The sequence below is a fragment of the Scyliorhinus canicula genome, chromosome 13 (assembly GCF_902713615.1).
Source record: "Scyliorhinus canicula chromosome 13, sScyCan1.1, whole genome shotgun sequence".
NCBI classification, from domain to species: domain Eukaryota; kingdom Metazoa; phylum Chordata; class Chondrichthyes; order Carcharhiniformes; family Scyliorhinidae; genus Scyliorhinus; species Scyliorhinus canicula.
This window is the reverse complement of record NC_052158.1, coordinates 22342572-22358028: the sequence shown is the minus strand read 5'-3', so window position 1 is coordinate 22358028 and position 15457 is coordinate 22342572. Positions and strand designations below refer to the sequence as shown.

At 43.5% G+C, this 15457-nt stretch overlaps 1 protein-coding gene across 1 annotated transcript in view; it reads right to left on the bottom strand.

The window, feature by feature from the left end:
- LOC119976524 (golgin subfamily A member 4-like) overlaps positions 1-15457 on the bottom strand; it is a 1176663-nt gene that overhangs the window by 1034859 nt on the left and 126347 nt on the right. Inside the window, exons 18-23 of the mRNA XM_038817077.1 lie at positions 15331-15366; positions 14551-14568; positions 9678-9713; positions 8922-8948; positions 7244-7279; positions 1151-1168 (exon numbers count right to left, since the gene is read on the bottom strand). Of these exons, the coding sequence (XP_038673005.1) occupies positions 1151-1168; positions 7244-7279; positions 8922-8948; positions 9678-9713; positions 14551-14568; positions 15331-15366 (171 nt within the window). The remainder of the gene's footprint in view (positions 1-1150; positions 1169-7243; positions 7280-8921; positions 8949-9677; positions 9714-14550; positions 14569-15330; positions 15367-15457) is intronic.

Here is a 15457-nt window from a genome sequence, read left to right as displayed (position 1 = left end):
TTCAACACGTGATAACATATGCAATCTTTATGTGCATTGCTTATGTAATATCTGGGAGTTATTCCATCAGTCCATTTATATTACTGACCAACAAACTGCAATATGGACATTCATGAGACATGATACGTCCCACACATTACGTTTCAAATACTAATTGCTGAAATACCACCTTCAAACCGTGACTAATTACTGTTTATATGTTTGCATATTTGCATGCCGTTCATGTCGCGATTCCAAAACCACCTACGCTCTGCGGCACCATACGACCGCCCTTGCCTTCGATGCTGTGCGCCAGGTACAGCTGAAATACTTACTGCAAGGGAACAACTGCGTATGCTTAGAGAATGCATTCATTTGATTTAGGATCACCAGATAGGCCATTATTTTCCTATAAACAGACCATACGCAGTAGAGTCACTTTCTGGTTAGGGTCAATTCCTACACTGAAATGCCTACACTTAAAGACATTGGTCTTCAATCGGAAAAAGTTCAAGTATCGCACCCATGAAATGAATGATGAATCGGAAGTAATACTGAAATGTCGTAGAAGCTTAAAGCTATGTGTTAGATTTGCATAATTCAAAATGTTCTGTAAACGAAGCATTTAAATAGTGAAACTGAACAGAACTCCGTAAAATTTCTAGTACAGTTCTTTCGATATCACTTATTTGCATGTCAAGCCATTAGACATATACCGTCATTGTTACGGGTTCAATTTAAAGGTCCTCATAGGACAACTATTAAGATAATTTGAGGCGTTGCATTTCGTCACTATTTCACGGAAATTTAATGGGTGTTGTTTCTCATGCTGGCGCAGCTAAAGAAAAAGCCTTGGACAGATAAATAAATGAATGTACAGGTGGGGATGTAGACAGAAAGGAGAGCAGGGCGAAAGAAAAATCTGCGAAATTTGGTCAGCAACTAACGTGAAGAGAAACAAACATTCTGCAAAGATAAATAGAAATTCTGAGATAAAACCTATGCGTCAAAACTTTACTGGACGGTGCTCTTAGGATTTGTTTCAAAGTGTTGCTAATTAGGTGCAGGAAAGTTAACAGAGGGACGAAGAATCTTTCAAATCTATCTGCATAGAAAATGCAATCCGAAGTTTCATTTTATTTTAAACTTTATATTTTCTTGATGGCTTTACCTGCGTCCTTTCCAGCTTCTGTTTACATGAGTACATGAGAAAGCAATCATGCAAAAAATAAAGTTATACGTGTGAGCAATCTAATGCATATTTATGATACATTGCAACATTTTTTTTTCTTTTCAGAAAGATTTCACTGAGCATATCACACTAAAATTCAGAAATAGCAACCTGTAGCTTTGGCATTTCTCATTCAGAATAAAATGACAGAAGGATTGAACAAATAATTCAACTCACTCTTCAATTTAGATGTCACAGAATGAATCACAAGCAAATGAAGTAGCAGAGGGAGGATAAGGTACTCAACATTCACTATCGTTGTGCGAAATGAACCAGCAAATCTAGTGGGTTGACATGATTCCATACGTTCTAGTGTCTTTAAATAAAGTGGTTGAAGAGTTGGCAGGTTTATCCCTTGCAATCATAGAATCATAGAATTCCTAAACTGAAGAAAGAGGCCATTCGTTCCATGGATTCTGCAACGCCCTCTGGAAGAGCACCCAATCCGGTTGTCAAAATGTAACTCGTGTGATATTACCGGGATCGGTGCTGGAAAATCGGTTACTTACAATGTATAATCAAGTCTGAAAAGTGCTTTTGCTCAATTATCTGATGGTACAAAGTAAGGTAGAAAGGCACGTTGTGAAGCGACCAGAAAGAGCCTACACATTGATTTCGATAGGGTAAGTACATCGGCAAAAATTTGCCTGATCAGGAATAATGATGGTAAAATGTGAAGTGTTCCACCTAGGTGGGAAGACTTTAAAAATTGGCGATTATATCCTCGTCCATCAATCACAGAATCGCAACTAGTTAGAATGCATGTCGAAGATAAAGCAGCATGGGCCTTCATTGAAATAGTATGAACGTATGGATGCCTTGTTACAAACTCGGGTGATATTTCTGAGTCACAAAAGGAGTGCTGCGTGATGTAACATTTTGTTCCTTTCGGGAAAGATACAGCTTAATGCAATGATAACCAGTTCCAAGAATGATTACTACTTGCTTTGCTTGGATTGAGGTTTCCGTATGAGGAAAACTGCAGCAGGTTCGGCCGACACTCAATGGAATTTAGAAGAATGAGATGGAATGAGTCCAACGATGTTCAATTCTGTTAGATTGTCAATGCCAACTTGCCCCAGACGTCCAAGGTTAGGTGGCGTTGCGGGAATGGTGTGTGGCATTGGGCCTTGGTAGGGTGTTCTTTTGGAGAGTCTGTAAAGGCTCGATGGGGCGAATGGTCTCCTTCTGCACTGTAGAGATTCTATGACTCAATTATTTTTTAAATATAAATTGAGAGTACACAATTCATTTTTTCCAATTAAGGGGCAATTTAGCGTGGCCAATCCACCTATGCTGCACATCTTTGGATTGTGGGGGTGAAATCCTTGCAAACACGGGGAGAATGTGCAAACTGCACATGGCCAGTGAACCAGATCTGCGATCGCACCTGGGACCTCGGTGCCGTGAATCAGCAATGCTAACCACTGCGCCACTGTGCTGCTATCTATGATTCTATGATAATCTTAAAGAAACATATAACATTTTGTCGGCGCTTGAAAGTGTAGATGCTGAGCATATTTTCCCGATCGTCCAAAACATTAGGGTTAGTCGGCATCTGTTTAAAGTATCCCTTGTGTAGATTTTTTTCCAAAGAGAAATGTACGGGGTTTCTTGGGAGGGAGGGGAAGCGGTTCGATATTAATGGACAGGGGCGGGTCAGGCTTATGGGGCAGGGCCCGGTGGTATGATGATGGTGGATAAGAAGGGTGTGGGGGGGGGGCTGAGACCCCCAGTTATGATAGTTACGTGGAACGTGAGAGGGTTAGGAGGTCCAGTCAAGAGGGCAAGGGTGCTTGCGCATCTCAAAAGTTTGAAAGCCGATGTGGCAATGCTGCAGGAAACTCACTTGAGGGTGAAGGACCAGGTGAGACTTAAAAAGTGCTGGTTTAGTCAAGTGTTTCACTCTGGATTTGACAGAAGGGCTCGAAGGGTAGCGGTACTGGTCAGCAAAAGGGTACACTTACAGATGGAGAATGTGGTGGCAGATCAGGGCGGTAGATATTTGATTGTGACAGGGGTGCTGCGCGGAGATTAATGGCATTCTTCAGTGTATGTGGTCACAATTGGGACGATGTGGGATTCGCAAAGAAGGTGTTTGGGGCCATCCCCGACTTGGACACACACTGATTGTGGGGGGGACGACTGGAACTTGGTGCAGAAGCCAAAGGTGGACCGATCACGGCCGTGCTCGCTGGTCCTATCAGTGGGGGCGAAGGTGCTGGCTGGGTTAATGGTGGATATGGGAGGGCTGGACCCTTGGAGCTTTTTGCACCCAAGGGAACGGGAGTACTCGTTTTTCGCAGCAGTCCATAAGGTATACTCGCGGATCGACTTTTCTATGGTGGGGAAAACTTTGCTGGCTGGGGTTAAGGGTCAGAATACTCGGCAATTGCAGTCTCAGATCGTGCTTCGCATTGGGTGGATATGCTACTGGAGAAGGGGTAGCGCAGAGGCCGGAGTGGAAATTTTATGTGCGGCTTTTGGGGAACCAAGTGTTCTGTGAGAAAATTGAAAAGGTAATTAAGGAATATGTAGGTTTCAACTGTACGGGTAAGGTGTCGAAGGCAATTTTCTGGTCGGCTCCAAAGGCAGTGGTGAGGGGTGAGGTAATTTTGTTTAAGGCCAGGGTGGACAAAGAGGAGAGGCTGGAGCGGCAGAGGGTAATAGATGAGATGTTGTAGATAGATAGGAGTTATGCAGAAGATGGGGACCCAGCTAAGCTGGAAAAGAGGAAGGAACTACAGGCAAGCATCGACGGACTGTCTACCAGGAAGGCAGTGCCCCAACTGAGACGAGCAAGGGCTGCAGTTTATGAACATGGAGATGAGGCGTGGCATGTTAGCAGGTCAGCTCCGGAGGGAAGCAGTGGCAAGGGAAATTCTTCAGGTGAGGGATAGGGCAAGGAAGTTGGTGATGGCTCCTGCTCTGATTACACGGTTTTTGAGGAATTTTATAAGAGGTTATACAGGTCAGAGCCACCTGGGGAGACTGTGAGATGTAGGATTTTTTAGATGGGTTGTTGTACCCAAGGTTAGGAGAATGGGACAGGGCTACATTAGCAATGTAGGAGCAATAGCGGAGCAGGGGATAAAGGATGCGATTTTGAGGATGCAGTCGGAGAAGGTGGCAGGGCCGGATGGGTTTCCAGAGGAATATTGCAAAAAATTCAAGGATAAGTTGGCGCACCTGATAATGGGGATGTTTGAAGAGGCGAGACGGAAGGGGGAGTTGCCACAAACTTTCGGGCAAGCATCGGTTTCACTGTTGCTAAAAAAAGCTAAGTATCCGATGGAGTGTGGGTCGTATAGACCCATATCTCTTCTCAATGTGGATGCACGAAGGTGATAGTTGAGGATCAGACGGAGTTTGTGAGAGGGTAGTAGCTCTTTTCAAACATTAGGAGGGTATTGAAAGTCGTTATGGGCACCTGTGGAGAGGGAGGAAACAGAGGTGGTTGTGGCATTGGACGCCAAGAAGGCATTTGACCGGATAGAATGGGGGTACTTGATGGCAGTTCTAGACCGGTTTGGGATTGGACCACGATTTGTGAACTGGGTTAATCTACGATATAAGGAGCCGAGGGCGTGTGTCCGCACAAACAACCATCAGCTTTAGATACTTTCTCTCCACCGTGGGACGAGACAGGGATGTCCTATATTGCCCCTGCTGTTTGCACTTGCGATTGAGCCGTTGGCCATCACATTAAGAGGTTCATGAGAATGGAAAGGAATAGTGTGGGGGGGGGGGGGGGTGATGGAGCATTGGGTGTCCTTACATGACGACGACTTGCTATTATACGTGTGGAAACCGAGTGTGTCGATAGGGGGAACATTGGAGCTGCTTCAAGTATTTGCGTCTATCTCAGGGTACACGCTGAATCTAGACAAGAGTGAGTATTCTGTGGTGTCTCGGCCTGGGGTGGGCACAGGGGTGGGGGGGCTGCCATTCCATAGGGCAAGGACTCACTTTAGGTATCGCCCGGGAGTGGGGGGGGGGGGGGGGGGGTGGCTTCGCAGATAAAACATCTCTAGTTTGGTGGGGAGAGTGAAATCTGTTCTGACAAGGTGGGGTGGTCTCCCTCTGTCACTGGCTAGCCGAGTACAGGTGGTTAAAATGAATGTGTTGCCACGATGTTTGTTTATGTTTTAATGCCTACCGATTTTCCTGCCAAAAGCGTTGTTCAGAGAGATTGAGGGAAGTATTTCCTCGTTCATATGGAGAGGGAAGCTGGCCAGATTGAGAAAGGTGCTGGTACAGAAGGGAAGGCAGGCAGGGGATCTGGGTCTGCCGAACCTGATATACTACTACTGGGCGGTGAATGTGGAGAAGGTGCGGACCTGGGTCAGAGGCGTTGATTCCCAGTGGGTCAGAATGGAGGAGAGTTTGTGCTGGGGGTTGGGACTGAAAGCACTAGCAACAGCGCCGCTCCCGATAACCCCAGGGAAAAACTGAGGGACTCCGGTAATAATAGCTTCATTGAGAATTTGGAGGCAATTTCACGAACATCGGGTTGGGGGCAGGGTCAAAGGAAATCAAAGGGCACCACAGGTTTGAGCCAGGGAGATGAGATGGAAATTTTCGGAAATGGGCGGAGAGGGGATTAAGACGCTAAAATATTTGTTTATTCGGATTCGGTTTTCAGGACTGAAGGAGCTGGAAGCGAATTATGGGCTGGAGCGGGGGGAAGTGTTTAGATACATATAGGTTCGAGATTTTGCCAGCAAGGAGATACAGCTTCCTAGTGGAACCTGCTCAACATTTCTAGAGGAGGTGCTGATGACAGGGGAACAGGAGAAGGGGGTAGTGGCAGTGGTTTACGGAGCTATTTTGGAAGAGGAGAAGGCACCACTGGAAGGGATCAAAGCAAAATGGGAGGAAGAGTTGGGAGAGGCTATGGAAGAGGGGTTCTGGTGTGAGGTGCTCCGGAGTAAATGCCTCCACCTTGTGCGCGAGGTTGAGGCTGATACAGCTGAAAGTGGTAGACAGAACACACCTCACTAGTGCGAGGATCAACCAATTCTTTGGAGGAGTAGAAGATACGTGTGAGCGTTGCGGAGCGTCGGGGGAGGGGGGGGTGCTCATCACGTTCATATGTTTTGGTCCTGTCCAAAGCTAGAGGATTACTGGAAGGAGGTTTTTAGGGTGATTTCCAAGGTGGTGCACGTCAAACTGGATCTGGGTCCCCAGAAGGCCATATTCGCGTTGTCGGACTAGCCAGGTTTGGAAAAGGGTGCTGAGGCAGATATTGTAGCCTTTGCCTCATTGATCACCTGAAGGCGGATCCTGTGGGGTTGGAGAGCAGCCTCTCTACCTTGTGCCCTGGCTTGGCAGGGGGACCTGTTGGAATTCATGACTCTTGAGAAGGTTAAGTTTTAACTGACGGGAAGGACGGAGGGAATCTGCAATACATGGGCATTATTCATTATGCACTTTCAAGAATTGGATAACATCGAACATTAGTTGGGGGATGGGGGGAGGGTTGGGGAAGGGGGGCTGTGTGTACTGAGGGTGACTATGGGTGATTCATGATTCGTTTTTGTCATTTGTTTATGTTAACATGCGGGTTAATGTCTGGGGATTAATGGGAGGGTGGGATCGTTGTTATTGATATGCAGATTGACATATTTGTTGCTGATTATTGTTTATTGTTGGTTGGTGTAAATTTGGTAGAAAATGTGAAAAAGGAGGAGTAAATGCGAAAAAACAAAAGCATCCCTTTTATCGCATTTAATATGCAAGTGAAAAAAAACGTTTCCCCTCAATACGTCGATAATTTTTGGAATTCACTGCGCGAGTAAGCATTGGACAATGGACGATTCAATATATTGGGAAATAACACAGATTTCTAATCTACAAGGCTGCCAAGTATTATGGCAGCCGACGAAATGTACAGTGAATTGCCGAAAAATCTCTCCCTATTTAACCCTGCATGATGAATCAAGTTCAAGGAGCCAAACGGCCGTCTCCTGTGATTATTCCTTCGGGTATTATGCTAAATTGTGAATGCGTTGTTAAATTAAATTTTCTCACCCATATCTGTGCAATCTTTTTTCAATTTCTTCAAATCTGGAAAAAGAAGAGCACTTAAATGTTCAAAGGAAAAAGGGAAGAAATCTGCATTCGTGGCATCTGCTGCGAATTGCCTCTTAATTTTAACAATCGTTTAAATTGCTGCTCCACAGGTTACATTTAAACTGTTAACAGCAAGGAATGGAAATGAGCTCCGTGAACAAAATGAATCACTCTTGACCTTCGTATGTCAAATACTTCCAATGTATCTCAATAATTTGAGTGGAAATGTCTGAACGTAAGAGTTTACTTGCAGCAGAAAAAAATGTATATAACTAATCGAATGTCAGAAAATGCGGATATCATACTTGTCTGACAACCTTGAGATACCAGGTTCAAAGAACAGTTCCAAAAAGAGGCAGAAGATAATTCGAACTTTGGACTCTGCAGCTGATCCCAAAGCAGCACAGAAGAGAATTACAAACATCTGGTTTACTAAAACGTCAAGGAGAACTCCAAACGTACTCTTCTCCATATTTATGAAATGTAATTCGTGCCTAGTTAATATTCCGCCACCGTAATTTCGGATTTGATACCTGCCGTTCTAAAAAGCAATACACGAGCATACACAATATCACTATTATCATAGACTTAGCAGTGCAGAAGGAGGCCATTCAGCCCATCGAGTGTAGAACGGCAAGTGTCTTCCCTGATTTACGATTCTCTGTTTCTTCAATCACTTGCAATTCGATCCCTGGTCTCCAGAAAGTATGTTCCCATCCCCAATATGTCTCTCCCGAATTCTTCGGGATTCCTGCCCACCTGGATTCCTTGCGATTCTCTTTCCTGATCCCCAGTGATTCCCTTCCCTGATTCCAAGCGATTCCCCTCCCGAAGCCCAACGGTTTTCATACACCCTAATTCCCAGTAATACTCTTCCCAGTTTCTGTTACCTGAATGGGGAAACAATGACGGTAGGAGCAGGGTGGAAGCATGGTGGGAGTGCTGCATCTCCCAAAACTGCCGACGAACCAGCACGGTAGCATTGTGGTTAGCACAATCGCTGCACAGCTCCAGGGTCCCAGGTTCGATTCCGGCTTGGGTCACTGTCTGTGTGGAGTCTGCACATCCTCCCCGTGTGTGCGTGGGTTTCCTCCGGGTGCTCCGGTTTCCTCCCACAGTCCAAAGATGTGCAGGTTAGGTGTATTGGCCATGGCAAATTACCCTTAGTGTCCAAAATTGCCCTTGGTGTTGGGTGGGGTTGCTGAGTTATGGGGATGGGATGGAGGTGTTGACCTTGGGTAGGGTGCTCGTTCCAAGAGTCAGTGCAGACTCGATGGGCCGAATGGCCTCCTTCTGCACTGTTAATATACTATACTCCAACCTTCGGATGGCATTAAACTAAAAGCCAAATATTGCGAATGCTGTAAATCTGAAATAAAATGCTGCAAAATCTCAGCGGGTCTGGCAGCATCTATGGAAAGAGACACAGAGTTAACATTCTGTGCCTGTACCACTCTTCATCAGAGCTGAAGAAACGTTATCGGTTTTTCTCTGTCCATAGATGCTGCCAAGTCTGCTGAGTTTATCCAAGAATTTCCTCACCGCCGAAGGCAAGCCCACACTTCCACCCTACCCCCATTACCCAGTACCCCCACCCAATACTATGTTTGAAATATTGCATTTACAGGTCATTCACCTCTGTCTTGGTCCGCCACTGCATCATCTGTAGAGTAGATATGTACAAACCTATCAGGCTGTGCATTTTCTCACGAGACATTACACGACGGATATATTTGTTCGAAGGTTATTGCACAAAAGTCAAAATTAAAGCAGACAGTAAGTGACGTTCAAAATTGTGGGAGACCAAATGCAGAATTCTTCACAAAAAATTCTTATTAAGGTCCTGAGGGGGCTTGACAGGATAGTTGTGGAAATGATGTTTCGGCTTGTGGAGAGTCTGGCCCAGGGTCCGCGTTTATAAAAATAAGGGCTCGTCCAGTTACGACAGCGAAGAGAATTTTGTGTAATTCTGGAAAGTTGTGGGGCTTTCGAATTCTTTACCTCAAACGACAGTGTAAGTGGTAACTTTGAATATTGTTCAGGCAGAGCTAGAAAGATAGTTTTCCCCGGGAGATAGGACGGCAGAGTTGAGGGACTGAGTGACCTCCTCCTATTCCTAATGTCTACGTTGTTTGTGCATCACTATTTTATCCCGCGTTTGAAACCGTGAATCGTTCAGTTCCAAAACGCTATAAAATCTCTAAAAGGAAAGTTTATTTATATCTGAAACTGATTGGAAAACTTCAGTGTGAATGCTACTCAAATGTATTTGACAGGCCTCGTTGGATGATTGATTTATTCGCGCGAACGAAATATTTAAGCAGTTGAAACGAGCAACTGCAGTCTATCAGGAAGTAATATGGGAATAATGTATCTTCGTCATCATTCGCACCTGCTGTTTTCAGACGTTTCTGCAGAGCTTTTATTTCTAAAACATGAAATTTAAAAATTAAGAATTCCTTAAAGAAAATTACATTTCATTGCTTTCAACATTGCTACCTGTTCATAAGACAGAGAAGGCAGGTGATATATTCGCGCAGCGAGACAGATCTGCGAACGGAGATATAGAGAACGAAAGAGATGGAGAATGATTTGTTTTTCGATCCCTATTTGATTAGTTCGCAACAGATCCTGAATGCCCGCTGACTAATGTAACCTGGATTTCTGAGCTATTGCGAGACGAAGGATAACTCCGTCACAAAAATTCCACAATAAAATTATTGACAGGGCATCATGGTAAGTAGGGAGCGCAGCAGGACCCGGCACGGTATACTGTGTTGATCGGTCGGTGCAGATACCGATAGAAAAGACGTATTATGCATGGTTGGTCCCGAAGGGCAGCACGGTAGCACAGTGATTAGCATAAATGCTTCACAGCTCCAGTGTCCCAGGTTCGATTCCCGGCTGGGTCACTGTCTGTGCGGAGTCTGCACGTCCTCCCCGTGTGTGCGTGGGTTTCCTCCGGGTTCTCCGGTTTCCTCCCACAGTCCAAAGATGTGCGGGTTAGGTGGATTAGCCATGCTAAATTGCCCGTAGTGTCCTAAAAAAAAGTAAGGTTAAGGGGGGAGGGGGGGGGTTGTTGGGTTAGGGGTATAGGGTGGATACCGGGGTTTGAGTAGGGTGATCATTTGCTCGGCACAACATCGAGGGCCGAAGGGCCTGTTCTGTGCTGTACTGTTCTATGTTCTAAGTACAACATCGTTGTTTTGAAATGCCCAGTGGTCAGGATAGCATTTCAGAACAGTTTATTTGTTTCACTTAAAATATTTGTCGAACCCCGGCATTCGAACCCGCCGCTTAGTTTGTTTTACGGACCACGAATTAATCTCCATCTTTTTTATAATAATCTTTATTGTCACAAGTAGGCTTACATTAACGCTGCAATGATGTTCCTGTGAAAATCCCCCAGTTGTCACATTGCGGCGCCTGCTCGAGTAAACAGAGGGATAATTCAGAATGTCTAATTCACCGAAGAAGCACGTCTTTCGGCACTCTGAGGTAAACATCAGGCCATCCTGAGTTGAGTGAAACAATTTACGAAGTGTCACGAACGGGTAACAGCAATACATCGGATTTCATATATTTTTGTAAAAAAAAATAAACTGGTGGAAATATAGAAGACACGCGTTTGTGACACATCTGTTCGATTTTCTTTCAAAGAGTCATAACATTAAAAATTCGGATAGTGAGATCAGGTCAAACATCAAGAAGGCATGTTTTCATGCCCAACTATATAGAATCTACTTTGGACCAGGCTTTCCTCATGTTTTTATAAAAGTTATTTCAGCTCTTTCTGGCTAACGAGATTTTATTTTCTTGAAAACAGTATCGCATTCCATGGTCATCACAATCGCTTAATGTTTCAATATAGTTGGAACAATGAATGCCAACCGACATGACCATAGTTATGTATCACTTGAACTGACAACTGGCAAGTAACTTTCGAGCCACACAATCTATCTCCAGCAAGAGGTGGCCTGAACATCGTGTCTTGATACCAAATGATAGCGGTATCTCGAAATCCCCCACTACCAACATCCTGAAGGTTATTATTGATCAGAAAGCGAAAAGCCAAATAAATACTGCGGCCCGAAGAGCAAGACAAAGTCTCAGAATCCTGCAGCAGGGAACTCAGGAGGCGGCTCCTCACACAATTTACAAGGCACATGTCGGAAGTGTGATGGAATACTGTCCATTTGGCCGGGTGAGTGCAGCTCCAACAACACTGTCGAAGCTCGACTCCTTCCACGCCAAAGCAGCCCGCTTCAGTTCTAACCCTTTCATATTCATCCATCATCGCCACACGATGGCAACCGTTTCTACCATCAACAAGATGCACTGCAGGAATTCAAAGCGGTTCCTTAGACAGCAACGTCCACCTGCGACTACTGCCCGTTACAAAGACAAAGACAGCAGAAACCTGGGACCACTACTCACTGAAGGTTCCCCTACAAGTTACTCACAATTCTGACTTTGAAGAAGTCGCCGTTCCCTCACTTACGCTTGGACAAATTACTGGAATTGCCCCGTTATACAATTGTGGGAATACTTCGACCTCAAGGATGGCAGCGGTTCAAGAAGATAGCTCACCATCAGATTCCTAAGGGTAACCTGGGATGATCCATAAATTGCAGAACTAGCCTGCGGTGCCCAGACCCCATAAATGCAAAACGAAATGTGATGTTAAAAACAACATAACATTGATTTTAATGTGTTCCTTAATTATCCTCCTTTGTGCCTGAACAGAATTAAAATAGACCATCGGAATATAGATGCCAACTCAGAAGAGGAATGTAGGTAAGCCAACACATACAAACTGAATTTCCAAGACATTCGAGGTAGCTCAAGGCAATGAAGCATGGGCGCTAGAGCAAACAATTTCCAAGGAATGCATCCAAAAGGATCAATTGGCGTGGAAATGGAGCATTCATTTTGAAATAGGAACGGAGTACTCCCACAAATTATGATTTATTTGCATTTGTATAAATATCTTCATGTCTGCAACCCTAGGTTTGCTAGTTAGTGTGGTTATTTCTTGCCCCTCGAAATCAACAATGAAGTTTAAGCATTGCCGCGTTCATTTAATTCAGCATCTTTATAAGGAAGTCATGGTGTTCCTTACGCTTGATGTTATAGAATGTTAGTGACAGAAATCTGCACCGAGAATCTATTGCCGTCCTAAACTGTCCATATATTCCTGAAGCTCAGTGACCCTGTTACTAGCAGATGAGAAACTGGCATAGACCTCCGATTGTCGAAACTGGTCAATATCACTTAAAGACGCCAAAATCATCAGTAACAATGTATTTGGCCATCGTGCTTGTCAGTCTGACAAATGACACAGAGTAATGCAGTTAAGAATTTTTGGTCCATCGCGCCTATGCCTTCAAAAACAACCGGCTACTATTCTAATCCCATTTTCCAGCACTTGGTGTATAGCCATGTATGCCTGACATCGCAAATGCACATCTAAGTACATCTTAACTCTTATGAGGGGCTCTGAATCAACCAGCCTTTCAGACATTGAGCTCCAGGCTCCAAACACCATCTGTGAGAAAATATTTTCCTCGCATCCACTATAAACCTCCTGCCTCTTTCCTTAAATCTATGCCCCCTCTCACCACGCTTCCCTCCGCCCCCCACAAATCAGAAAAGTTTATTCCTATCCGATATTTTATATCCCTCGCAATTGTAATCACTTCAATTATGCTCCTCGCTTCCAGTCTACACTGCCCCAAGGAAAACATGACCAGACTATCTAAGCAATCTTCATAACACGGAACAATCCTATTTTTCACTTTGACGTCAGTTTTTTTGTCGTACGGAATGTTCTTCGAAGCAACCTTTCTTATGTGTTGTGTTTTTTAACTGCATTCAAATGGCACTTTAAAAAAAGCTGAAACGGTGCACCCATAGATACACGGATAAATTATTTCAGCATTGAAAAGTCGATTGGTTCGTGAAACAACAGCGACAAATTAAATGGATAACTAGAAATATTGGTGAAATGCAGCTGTCATTGACTTTGTATTTTACAAAATTAATCGCTACAGATGTGGTTCCCGTAATATAAGTCAACATCAATATCATTCCAGTACTTTTACCAATGAATTGCAATTGCACTGTGAATTCATCGTCTCCGCATACATTTTTCAGAATGTTAAGCATCAGTGATCAAAATTGCTGTACTTTGCTTTCTACATACATAAATTTATACATTGGTAGAAGATAGATAGATAGGATAAATAGTTACATAGATATATAGATAGGTAGATAGATAGAAAGATAGAGAGAGAGAGAGAGAGAGAGAGAGAGAGAGAGAGAGAGAGAGAGAGAGAGAGAGAGAGAGAGAGAGATAGACAGACAGACAGACAGACAGACAGATAGACAGATAGATCGATAGATAGATAGATAGATAGATAGATAGATAGATAGATAGATAGATAGATAGATAGATAGATAGATAGATAGATAGATAGATAGATAGATAGATAGATAGATAGATAGATAGATAGATAGATAGATAGATAGATAGATAGATAGGTAGGTAGGTAGGTAGGTAGGTAGGTAGGTAGGTAGGTAGGTAGGTAGGTAGGTAGGTAGGTGGGTAGGTGGGTAGGTGGGTAGGTAGGTAGGTAGGTAGGTAGGTAGGTAGGTAGGTAGGTAGGTAGGTAGATAGATAGATAGATAGATAGATAGATAGATAGATAGATAGATAGATAGATAGATAGATAGATAGATAGATAGATAGATAGATAGATAGATAGATAGATAGATAGATAGATAGATAGATAGATAGATAGATAGATAGATAGGTAGGTAGGTAGGTAGGTAGGTAGGTAGGTAGGTAGGTAGGTAGATAGGTAGATAGATAGATAGATAGATAGATAGATAGATAGATAGATAGATAGATAGATAGTTAGATAGATAGATAGATAGATAGATAGATAGATAGATAGATAGATAGATAGATAGATAGATAGATAGATAGATAGATAGATAGATAGATAGATAGATAGATAGATAGATAGATAGATAGATAGATAGATAGATAGATAGATAGATAGATAGATAGATAGATAGATAGATAGATAGATAGATAGATAGATAGATAGATAGATAGATAGATAGATAGATAGATAGATAGATAGATAGATAGATAGATAGATAGATAGATAGATAGATAGATAGATAGATAGATAGATAGATAGATAGATAGATAGATAGATAGATAGATTGATAGATAGATTGATTGATTGATTTACCTTTGTCCTTTCCAGCGACTTTCGATCAAATCAATGCAAAAAAAAAATGTATCCATGAAATAAAGATTGCTTCATTCGGATATCAATTCGACAAAGCATCCACATTTTTGCGATACTGCACATGTAGTGAAATTCATAGTTATAGTTTGAGATTTACTATATTATGCCAATGCCATTAGGTCCGTGCCGGAATCTGGGGTACACCATAGGTCGCTCAGGAGGCTGCGTAGCAATGTCTCCCCAGTGCAAAATTTTCCTAGACCACTGCGGTGCGTTGGAACCAGCAGAAAATGAGACTATTTAAATCGCTAACTTCGGATGGTCCTGCCAGGCTGTTTGCACTTACACTCAAATTTAGAAGAAATAAAACCTGTTCTAACTTAATCTTAACTGCTCAATATGCCATGGTACATCCCAGCTAAGGACTCCCTCCACGCTTCCTACTGAACAGGTGACGACTCATTCACCCTTTTCCCAGTAAGCTCAACCTCAGGTTATTCTCCACTCTCCTACACGAAATGGCCCACCGCTCCAGCTTACTCGACTCGACCAGCCTCCCCAATCTGGCGCCTAGCACTTTCTCCCGATCAAACACTCCCGTCAAAGTCCCCTGGACACCATCTGCACCTCCCCTAACCCATCCAGTTTAGATACCCCGTACTCGAGCGGAGGAAACCACAACCAGGCGGGACATGCACCCCCGATTCAACCTAATCCGACGACCCCCTCAAAGATGAATATCGAATTTGAATGCGATTCGAAGCTCCATACTTCCCTCACCTGTGTTTTGGCAATTGGTAGTTAATTTCTTGATTTCTGGAAGCAATAGAAAGATTAATGCTTTCCTCTCTATATGGCTCAAAAACGTGGCAATGACGTTAATGACAATCGGCAACCTTTTCAAAAA